At 38.2% G+C, this 11,821-nt stretch overlaps 1 protein-coding gene across 1 annotated transcript; it reads left to right on the top strand.

Moving 5' to 3' along the window:
• The first annotated feature begins 1,626 nt into the window (after positions 1-1,626).
• On the top strand, positions 1,627-9,985 carry CFAP410 (cilia and flagella associated protein 410). The gene is made up of 7 exons (XM_081956421.1): positions 1,627-2,038; positions 3,415-3,433; positions 4,561-4,607; positions 5,550-5,779; positions 7,264-7,438; positions 7,724-7,811; positions 9,283-9,985. Exons 1-7 carry the CDS (start codon positions 1,809-1,811, stop codon positions 9,409-9,411), a joined length of 918 nt encoding a protein of 305 aa, XP_081812547.1. The 5' UTR covers positions 1,627-1,808; the 3' UTR covers positions 9,412-9,985.
• Positions 9,986-11,821: the final 1,836 nt, after the last annotated feature.

The raw sequence follows: 11,821 nt of genomic DNA, 5'->3' as shown, positions 1-11,821 counted from the left end.
AAGTTAAGCTAAGAAGAATAAGCCAGTAAGTTTTCACTTACTGAACACATGCTCAAGGAGAACATCAAGACTCGCTCTGAAGTTCTGAACTTCATTGACAGAGAATCAAAGGAATTATGGAAGGAACTTAAAAGAATGAGTTAAAGATGAATATAAAAAGACTGCATAAAATGAAAAAAGAGAAGAAAGCAAACTGGATGTCAGAAGAAACCATTAAAATTGCCAAAAAGAGAAGTCAAAGCCAAGAAAGACAAAAATCTTAGGAACTTAACAAAGAGTTTCAAAGAACTAACAGAAGAGACAAGAACCAGTACTACAACAACATCTGTATAAAGACACTGAAAATAAAAATAAACATGGAAAAACAAGTTCAGTCTTTCAAAATATCTTTGAACTCAGGAGATTCCAACCTCAAATTGGTTTGCTAAAGGATGTCAGCTATCAGTAACTGCTTTAAAAGAGATCAAAAGAAGATGGAACTAGTATGTTGAAACACGATATAATAAATATATCAACATATCTAAGTATCTAAGATACTTTACAAGATATTGTTTACTTACAAGAATCTGTAGTACTAAAAGGTGGTGTTTGATCAGTACTCCGGTTATTATCAAGTCAGAAAGTTAAATATTGTAAGCAACAGAAGAAAAACCACGCAAGATTTTAACCAAGATAATCTGGCGAATAGTATAGCGGCCAATCAATTGGAAGAGGTCAATATACATTCCAATGCAAAAAAGGAGTCTCAGCAGGATGCGTAACTATTGTACAATAGTCTTAATTTCACATGGTAGCAAAATAGCGCTTACTATCAGACAACTAAGATTTGAGCCCTAGATGGAAAAAGAGATGACATATGCTCAAGATGGCTTTAAAAAATAAGATTACTTATGAATTCTAGTTCATTGAAGAAGCCAAAGTATATTAAAAAAACCTCTGAGTATACCGTGAACAGCCAAGAAAACTGATTTGATCATCGAACAAATCAATCTAGAATTCTCAATTGAGGCACAAATGACCAATCTCAAATGATCCTACTTTGGACACATTTATGTGAAGGCTCAGCTCATTGGAAAAAGGCTCCAAAGCTGGGAAAAGTAGAGGAAAGAGAAGAAGAGGATAGCCAGCCAATAGTGCTGAGTTGTTACAGTAGAACTCAGCACTATTGGGAGATATGAAAGAACAGATTAGGGGGCACTATGGAGAGTCTTGAAAAAATCCACGAGGCTCCTAAGGATCAGAAATAACTTGATGATGTATAATCAATTAGATGTTGAGCAGTTCATCCCCGTGTCATTCTTCAAAGACTCTTACTTACCTTATTTATGCATGAGGCTTAGCATTTTTTGCCACTTATGCTTCCATCAATTCATAGTTAACTGTTGCAAGCAGGCGTTCCTTTTATTTGTTTGGCCCAGACTACGACAGAAGTGTTAAGAAGATGAAGTACAAATGGGAGAAATCAGATATGCTACTTTTGAATGTAGGGAGAAAACGCTGAATAGAAGTAAGGGGGGGAAAAGCAAGTATTTTAAGTAATGAAAAGGGGCGAGTTCCATTCACCAACCCGAAGGGCAGGAGACAAACATGGTTAACGTACAGGCGGTGCAATTATTGTGAAACACAAATAACGCCCAAGTAAGGTGGGGGAGCTATCACGGGCAACAGTTCAGCGGTGGAGCGGAAAACAAACCACCCCGCCTGCCTGGTTCAACTCCGGAGACCGCTTACAACTAACCCTCTCCCTGCAGTGGTTTCTCAGGCTTGTGCGTTAAAGGGCGTGGCTACGACGAGGGGGAGGGAGTTAGATGGTTAAGTCCCGCCTCTGGCTGCCGCTCTCCGCGGGGAGTGAGATGAAGATGATGGCGCCTGCGCCTGGAGTCGTCGTGGGAAACGCGTCGGAAGTTCCCAAGCCAACCTTAGCCAAGAGACCTGGGAAGTCCGATGGTTGTGCGGAGGCCATGAAATTGACTCGTAAAGCGGTTCTGTCCCGAGCGAAAGCTACGAGCCTTGCAGGGGTCCGCAAGCTCAATTGCTGGTGAGGAGGAGGAGGAGGAGGTGGCCTTTTATATTAACTGCAGTTTTCGGCGTTCCTCGCCATTGGCCGTGGCGGCTGGGATGCTGGTCGCTGTAGTTTCAGCGAGGAATTGGAGAGCTTCTGCTCCTCGCTTTTGTTTGCTCCGTTGTCTAGTGGTGAGAAAAGTGTGGCTTGCAGAATTAATTAATTAATTAGTTCTCCCTACAGAACAGCTTTTGCCCAGCGAGAAGTGAATTCCTGAAATCGTTGTAGTCACTCTTCTGATTTCTAAATCCAGAGTGGTTGAAAAAGGAAAGAGTTCCGCCCCACTAACGATTAAAGCCACTGTGTAAACATTAATTGAAACGGGTATTATATCCCAATTCAGTATTTTTGTTTTGTGCTTTGCAGGATTAAAAATAACATTTCGTTATCTGTTCATTTTTTTCATTACTCTTTACTACTTTTTAGTTCATAGCCTTCACTTCACCACTTCTCTTTCCCTTGCATCCACTGATCAAGTGTGTGGCATAAACAAAGATAGTAAAATTTGACTTTGGTCCATCCAGGGAGGAGCTTTGGCCCCCAAAAATAAGTCTCTGTGCTGTGTTTTGCTCCTGGGTTGTCTCCTAATAGTATTCACACTGCAAACACTCTGACAAATACTTTTTTTATTTAGATAACATACATGTCTTATTACTATACCTCTTATTTTTCTTTTCCTCCTTTTTCTCAACAATAGTAGTTATTTCACTTCCTTCCAAAAATATTCTGAAGTTATCATCCAGAAATATCCTTCACTTATCCCCACCTGTCTGTTTTGTTTTCTTCTGTCTGAAATATCATACATTCCATTGTTACATAAGACATTGTAAAATCAGTCAGAATAGAGACTTCTGCTTTCATTCATTCAAATTATAGGTTTCCTGGGGATAAGGACTAGAGTAGCTGCTCTGCTGTGGTTACAGCTGTTGTCTGTAGATCCTGTTTCTGTTTAACATCTTTCCAGAAATGTGGGATTCCCCGTGAAATAGTGGGGAAATAGCTCTCACCCATTATCATGCGCACACTTGTTGGCTTAGCTACAGTGTGGTTACAAATAGTTTAACTTGCACATAGATAGGCACTCTTACAGAATAGATAAATTTCAAAGGCTTTCCAGTTGCATGGAGTAGTATATGTACACGTACGAGCACAGGCATGTTGAAGAGAAGTCAACAAAATGTATACAGCAGGTCATAAGTAGGCCATTCTGCCTTTCACAGGCTTACTAAAAGCACAGGGCATTTGTAGAGGGCTCGAATTGTTCTTTCGTGTACGGCTTTCCATAATGTGAATATTGCTTTAGTTAATATACTATTTTATACATGCCTTTTAAATGTGTTCTTCTTTTTCAGGGGAAGCCATATCTCAGATGTAAGTACCATTTCTAAGTTTCTAACATGTAAGAAATGGAAATAATTGTTGATGTATTGGTTGTCTCTCATGATCTGTTCCCAGCAGGGGATGTAAATGGTTGTCAGCTATTTTCTGACTTGACTGAAATAAAAAAATACTAAATCCAGGAAAGAAGCAAAGACTCATTGGTTGGTACTTTGCCTCTTTCTCTTTGGAAAAGTAGATATTAGAGGGCTGAGGAGCTGGCAGTGGTGCAATTTTGAGCCACCTTTAGCTACACATACCTCCTGCTGAAACTGCCTGGGGGAAGAGATAGGGGGTTGACTCATCATTTGGAGATGTTATATCACTGTGATTTATCTTGCTTGATTGACAGAGTTTCAACGGACTCTCAGTTGCACTGTACATCTGAACTGTCATTCAGGAAGGCACAAGTCATAATGTATGTTTGTTTGGAACAGGTTCAAGCCCTAGCATATCAAGGTTTTTTTTTAAAAAAAATCTGCTTTTATATTTGAGAGCAGTTTCTTAACCTTACCAGCTTTAAGATGCATAGACTTCAATTCCCAGAAGGCCTCAGCCTTCCCCAGCTGATTGAGGAATTCTAGGAGTTAAAGTCCACACATCTTAAAGGTACCAAGAAACATTGTTCTCCATAGCGCTGCTTGGAGAGTCCAAGGAAGGGTTAACACAGCCTGTTTGCCCAAGGACTGAGTAGATTTTTCCCCTCTGGTCACGCCTCCTTTGCCTCTTCCGGCTCAGTTTTAAAAACCCAGTCCGCCCGATAGGACTAGTTTTGGGGAACTCTCAGTTTTTGAGTAAATAGACTGGGTTCTCCAATAGTGATTTTAGAGTATTTTATATGTTCTAAGGAATAACTATTCTTGAAATTCTGGAAAATAGCACCCAATAATAATGTAGGTTTCTTTGAAATAGAAAAACTATAAATTCAACTGATCTCTGTAGATATTTGGATTCAGTGCATTTTGGCCTCAATTGACATAAGAATCTGTTGTAATATGGAGCTTTTGTTACAGATGTTTAAATACAGTATTTCTAATCAATCAATTAATTACATATATTTGTTCCTTCTCCTTGCAAGACTGAAGTTTTGCTAATATTTTCTTTTCTTTTTAATCATCTAGATATCAATCTGCCATCAGCTTCCTAATGTTGAAGTGGTCACGTTCAGGTGTGTGTTAGAACGGTGGCTGACTAAATAAAAGCCAAGGAAAATCCGTGGTCTTTCTTTCAACATGGAACTTGAAAAGAAGTCCTTACTATCTCTTAAGCATTCAGGCAATGTGCTTTTTAGATCATTGTGCCTTTATGTATCATTTTTAAGTTTAGCAAAAATTTCAAACTTCTTTAGCAATATCTATACATAATTGTTCAGTAAAAATTCATATAGTGGTATTATTTCATTTTTGGATCATGCATGTGTATTCTCATGTTTCTACATTATGTGCCTAACCTACCCCTCCAGCTATACTATACTCTCTTTTCTATGCTTTAAATTATTGTTATTTTTATTTAATAACACCAGATCACAAGGAAGGAAATTACATATCTTCATTTTTCATTTCATTAACTCTACAAATTAACAATCCATCATTCAAATCATTCTTGAACACCCTACCTGTATATCTATTTACACATTTGCTGTCTATGTGTGTATGTACATATCATTTCAGGAATTTATTTCTGATCCCTCTCTGATCTCTCTCTACTTCATAAGTGCACATTATCATAGCTCTGTACTTTGTATCCCAGACTTATCTTCTTTGACTTTCTTTTTTTTTTCAATGCATTTTTAGTTACTGACCCAATCTCTACTCCTAGGTTCAGTAATAATAGCACTTAAGACTTGTACTCTCTTAAGAAATGAGTAATTTTGAATATCAGCATGTACAGTCTGATGCTATAATTCTGGTTTCAAAATGTTGAAAATGTAACAGACAATGTAAATGTAATAATCTGGCTATTTTTCTTTGTCCTCCTCTTGTTCATTGTTTCAGATGTCTTATAGAACTATAAGAAAGGGCACACACACACACATTTATCCACCTGTCCAAGATTTTTGTGTTGCACAAAGAATTGTAGTTGTTAATGCTGCCCTTGTTTTCTTCTCTAGTGCAAATAATATCTACAGTCTGGAACCTTTTAACCAGTGTGAGAAACTAACTGAGCTTTACCTCAGGAGAAACTCTATTTCAAGCCTACATGAGCTGTTCCACTTGAAAAAACTGCCCCGCCTGAGAATCCTCTGGATGACTGAAAATCCCTGCTGTGGCTCTGACCTCCATCGCTACAGAATGACAGTTCTGCGTAATCTTCCTCGTCTCCAGAAGCTTGACAATAAGAGTGTGTATAGCATCACGTTTCTTGGTGGTAGTGCGTGAGACACTTAAGAATTGTGTGTCAAAATGAGATTTAACTTTGAATTAATATTTCTTTGAACTAATGATGGGAGGCTATTAATTTATTGTTTCATATTTATTATTTTATTTATTTGATTTGATTTCTAGACCGCCCCCTCTCCCCGAAGGGACTCGGGGCAGTGTACAGGTACCAAATTAAAAACCATACAAATAGTAATAAATAGAATTAAAATCGGATTAAACTTTAAACCCCTGTACAAATTTATAAAAATTAAAACTTAGCCTTAAGACCAACCCATGAAATTTAAAAATGCAGACTGAGGTGGGAGAGCTGAAATTAGGCCAGGCCGGCTAGATTAAACAGGTGGGTTTTGAGCTTCTTGCGGAAGGAGCGGATGTCCGTGGTTGTTCTAATATCAGGGGGAAGGTCATTCCAGAGGGTCGGGCCCATCACAGAGAAGGCCCTCCCCCTGGGCGTCGCCCGCTGGCACAGCCTAGTGGACAGCACCTGGAGGAGTCCCTCTCTGTGTGAGCGGATCGGCCGAAGGGATGTGTGGGGCAGGATACGATCCCGATCTCCTTGCCAAGAACAATTAGATATCCCTTTAATATCCTGATGGGCAACCATTGAGCAGTATTCAGCCCTCCCCAGCCCTCCCCGGTACGTCTGTAGCCCTCAGCGAAAATGAATTTTTTTTCAGTCTTTCCTGTGGGCGAGTTTTGGAGCAGGACAAAATGAACTCCACAGAGCTCGCATTAAATGGAGCTGAAAAGAATATTAATGTTCTTTCAGTTAGCTTATAATTAAGTCCATGCTATTCTTGCCTTGTGTAAATAAATATTTGCTGTTGAAATGCATATTTAAACTTCAGAATTTTTTTTAAAAAGTGGCAACACATTCTGGCTCCTCATACTTTATTCCTTCTCTAGTTTTATAAAATTTGGGACCCGTTTATTAATGGAAAAGTATTTTTGATAAATTCATTCTTAATATATTCTTAGTTTCAAATATGAAAAAGCAGTTAATTTCTAGAGTTATCAATTCACAAAATTAACTATGTTGGAAGAATGGTATATAGCTAAAGGTTTTATAATCAAAGGAACCTTTCTTGTACTAATACATACATCAAGTATAATATATAGGACTATAGCAAACATGCTATAGGTTTCAATTTAATATGAAGAGCCTTGATGATGCAGTGGTTAAAGTGCAGTAATGCAGGCTAACTCTGCCTACAGCCTGGAGTTCGATCCTGACGGGGCTCAAGAGAGTGCTGTAAAGCACTATGAGGTGCTATATAAGTGCTATTGCTATGATGAATCTGCTTGGAATACTTTTTATTTTTTTAAAAAAAAATGTTATTGCTGGAAACTCTTGAGAGTTCTCTGGCGTGGGATGGATTATGAACAGTGTAAGAATAAATAAGTAATACTGCTCCCTCTTTGGCTTTTGTTTGTTTTGTAAAGTGGTTACAGAGGAAGAACTGTCACATGCACTAGTGCAAGGAGAAGAGATAACGACACCCCCAGTTAAAACAGATGTAGACAGCTGCTGCCAATACTCTAACACTGAGTCCAGCACGACAGAGTGTACGACAGAAAATGAACTCATGAACATCAGCACTGAACTTGAGGCGACAAAGTGAGGAGAGTTCTGTTATGTGTTGTTAGCATTTATTTTCTGGACTTAATTTATGAAGAATTCTTTGTCCAACCTGTGATTCCATCTGGAGTAAAAAAGACACTCACTTTTGTAAACCAATAAATTGGAATATGAGAAGGTATTCCATGATTTTTAAGTATGCAGAAACATGTAATTTTTTTGTACAGCATCTACGTGTTCCTCTTTAAATATAGTTCTTTGCATCTTACATGTTAATAGAACCTTGCATGAAGTCATTCTTTTTACTTATGTTCCTTCTTACAGTAAAATCCGTGAGCAGCTTGGTATGAAGCCTGTTGTTCCGAAAGATACATTTTCACCCGAAGAAGTAGGTGGTACCCGCCCAAAATGGGTGAGTAGAAGAGTCTTCACCATCCCAAAAATCCATAGTTCTGTGTATTTTGGATCATGTGATGTATTTGTCTTGCACCAAACAATTGTATAAAACTCAGGTAATAATCAGCTTAGCTCAGCTGCATTGTTACAGTGAAAGAATTGAGAAGACAGCAACAGAAAACTAATGCTGTCTCTGAAAAGAGGCTGAAGAAACAGTAACCACCTAGTTAGCTGCTGCAAGACAACTCACTATAAACCCAATGGCATGACAAAGTAGCAACAGAGGGGCATTAGAATATCTGCAAGAAATACCACTTGCCTACAAGCAAGAACTGGTGGGAACTTCAAAGAAGTAATAAAAAACAAAGAAACTGAAGTGCTCTGGGACAGACAAGTACCTGCCAGATTTAACAATTGTCAATAAGTAAGTCAAAAAAATCCAGATAGTGAATCTGGCAGTACCTGGAGACAGCCAAATAGAAGAGAAAAAACTGGAGAAAATAACAATATAAGGACCTGCAAATACAGGTAGAGTGATTGTGTCAAAAGAAAGCAAAGATAGTATCTGTTGTAGTAGAGCACCTTGGGTACAATCCCAAAGCATCTGGAGCACCAGATGAATACCATTGGAATGGACAAAATCTTCATTACAGTTGATTGCAGAGTCAGACAGATGTTTAGACTGGTTTTGGTATTTTTATCCACCTTCACGTCCTTCCCAAAGACATGGGATAGAGATGTTGTTGTTTGATGGTGTTAAAGTTCTTATGGCAGGATGTAAGCCGTTTCAAGTAAACTTGCCCTTTGCAATTGACTGATGGTAATGATGTCAATAACGGTGTTCAAGTGGTACTCAAGATTTTTTGGGGGGGAATTGCACTCTATTACTGTTGGTACCTAGTTTGCTTTCTTTTGCCATAGTTGTTCCAATTATATGGTGCCATTGATAAATCTATCTACTGTGAAATTCAGCTGTATTCATAGAATAATTTGAATACGTGAGAACAGATTGGAGGAAAACGGTAAGGTACAGGTAGTTGTCGACTTAAAAGCATTCATTTAGTGACCATTTAAAATTAGAACAGTACTGAAAAAAGTGATTTATGAACTGCTTTTCACATGACTGTTTCAGCATCCCCCGGTCATGTGATCAACATTTGGTTACTTGGCCTCTGGTTCATATTTATGATGGGTTGCAGAGTCCTTTTGTGACCTTTTGATAAGCAAAGTCAATTGGGAAGCCATAGTCACTTAGCAACCATGTTACTAACTTAACAAGTGCAGTGATTCACTTAACAACTATGACAAGAAAGGTCATAAAATGGAGCAAAACTCACTTAATTGTCTCATTTAGAAACATACACGTTGGGCTCAATTGTGGTCATAAGTCAAAGACTACCCATAGTAATAATAAGAGGACTAGGCAGTATCGGCACAGTAATTCTATGATCTGCTCTGATATTTTTTTTTGTCACCTTGATTAACAGAATAATATCCTCAATGCCATCATGTTACTTCTAGAAGAGCTGGATTCAGAGGGCTTAGAAGTCATCCATCAAACAGTTGGAAACAAACTCCAAGCCTTGCAGAAAAAGGAACTCCATGAGGACCGATAGCACATCCAAGGAACTGTTTCTGGATCAACAAAATTTCACTAGCCCTACTAGCATCCTTTGTATATTGTTGGACTTCCCATGAGAATGGATGATTTTGTACAGAAAAAAAAGCAAGCACATCTTGTGTTGCATGTGCTTAGAACCATGTTCTACAGTAACTTTTTCATCTACAATTTATGTGCCTACATTTTACAACTATTGTTCCACCTTCCACAATGACTGGCAGCAGAGATTGCAAATAAGCATGTATAGATTGCATCTATTTGTAGACAAGAAAAGGACTTATCATTTGGAAGAGGATGTACTTCATGTCTTGCTAGTACCTTCCTGCTGGAAGAATCATGCCTAGACGTGTTTACCCATGCCTTTGTAAGACCAAACCTGTGATATATCTGACTTGGTTAGACCTGGTGGCCTTCCCTAATATCCCAATATTGGAGCAAGTCTAAGCTTCATGTCTTCCTTTTCCTCCTCCATTAAATAGTGTTTGACAATCCTGGTCTCAAAACCAGAATTTCATAAGTTAAAATTCATAAAAAGAAAATCATTGTTTAAATTAAAAGCTAGAAGCCAAGTCTTTGCTGTCATCATTCCTCCTCCGTTAAGTAACTTGAAATTGGGGGGGGGGGAATACCCCTTGCAACTGAGTTCCACTTACATTCCACTTAAAGGTAAGGTAAAGGTTCCATATGTGCTAGTCGTTCCTGACTCTAGAGGGCGGTGCTTATCTCTGTTTCAAAGCACTGTCGGAAGAAGTCTCTGTGGTCATGTGGCCGGCATGGCAAAACACCAAAGGCGCACGGATCACTGTTACCTTCCCATCAAAGGTGGTTCCTATTTTTTCTACTTGCATTTTTACCTGCTTTCTAACTGTTAGGTTGGCAGAAGCTGGGACAAGTAACGGGAGCTCACTCCATTACATGGCACTAGGGATTCAAACCGCCGAACTGCCAACCTTTCTGATCGACAAGCTCAGTGTTTTAGCCACTGCATCCCTACATTCCATTTACATCTTATAAATAGGAAGGTTTCTCTCCGTCTATGAAGTCTTCTAAAGCCTTCTAAAAAAATAAAGGCTTCATAGAGGGGAAGAGGATACACCACCACCGTGACCATTAAACTGAACAAAATTGAGTACAGTATTATTTGAGATAGTGGGTCCTTTAGCTGCTCTAGTCTGTCAAAGTATGTCTAGTGCAGGAGCCCCACTATGCCATGAAATAAGTAAAAAATTCCTTCTATAATATGAACATAGTTTTGATTATTGACTCTGCTTAAAATTATGTACTTTTTTTGCTGATTATTTATAGAACACTGATCCAGATCAGTGTTTATCTCAGGATGTATAGGATTATCTGGCCCTTACTAAAACTTGGTTTGCAGCAGGTTCCATTTGCAACTTGGGATTTCTTCCTTCTGTTAAAACATTTATGGGGTGATGTTACCATACACATGAAAATAAATTTTACTTTTCAGTCTAAAAATATTAAGTTGGTGGGAAAATGGTGCCCAAGGTTTTTTTTTGTGCAGCTTCACCTATTTGATTAAAAATGCTGGCAAAAATATGCGTAAGCTAAGTGACCGAGTGATGTATAGGAAATACCATGTTCTGGTAACACCTAAAAGTTCAGTTTTTCAGATTCTGATGTTTCAATCCTCAATAGTAATTGGGCATCCAGTGTTTTAAGTATGCAAAAAAAAAAAAAAAGGCTAAGTCCTTTGGTTTTGTTATAACTAAATGTGTTATATGTCCTTTCTAGCACATGCTTTAAAGCCAGTCCTTCCTTCCTGTGATCAGGACTTTAGAATGAACACTTGCATATTACAAACAATGGGTGTCAAACTGGTGACAAGTTGCTATCATGTGACATTTCTTGACGTTTTCCCCATTCGCAAACCTGGGTGGGTGTGGCCTGTGCGCGCCGCATCTAGCTCTTGGGTCGCCAGTTTGACACCCCTATTGTAAACAGTTATCTCTGACCATTACAGCTGTGCATCACTTTCTTCTGGAAGCATATAATCTTGTAAAAATTGGTTATATTGCAATATCTTTATTCAAACCTACATAGGAATCAGAATTTTTGCTCAAACTGTGGTAAATAACTATGGCTTATCAAAATAATAGTAATTCAGAGGTTGTGGAGAAGATAGCATTTGTAAAAGTATTAAATAAAAAGACATATGTTATATTTGAATATTCTCATATACCCAGCAAGGAATTGTTTAATAGAAAAAACTGGGCAGATACCAACCAACTGCAATGTTTTTCAGAAAAGTTGGAATTGCTTTCATTTGAGAACTGAACTATAAAGCGAAAACAGCATATAAACTTGTAAAAATTGGTTATGTTGCAATGTCTACCATATAATACTTTACTGTCAAAGAAGTGTGGACACCAAATACACTATAT

The sequence above is a fragment of the Natrix helvetica genome (assembly GCF_964273705.1).
Source record: "Natrix helvetica genome assembly, chromosome: 5".
NCBI classification, from domain to species: Eukaryota; Metazoa; Chordata; class Lepidosauria; order Squamata; family Natricidae; genus Natrix; species Natrix helvetica.
This window is presented reverse-complemented; position numbering and strand designations above follow the sequence as displayed.

Coding starts and splice junctions, on each gene's coding strand:
- CFAP410 (XM_081956421.1), top strand. CDS start 1,809: ATGGTTAAGTCCCGCCTCTGGCTGCCGCTCTCCGCGGGGAGTGAGATG. Junction 4,608..5,549: donor GTTGAAGTGGTCACGTTCAG/GTGTGTGTTAGA, acceptor TTTCTTCTCTAG/TGCAAATAATATCTACAGTC. Junction 7,812..9,282: donor GTGGTACCCGCCCAAAATGG/GTGAGTAGAAGA, acceptor CTTGATTAACAG/AATAATATCCTCAATGCCAT.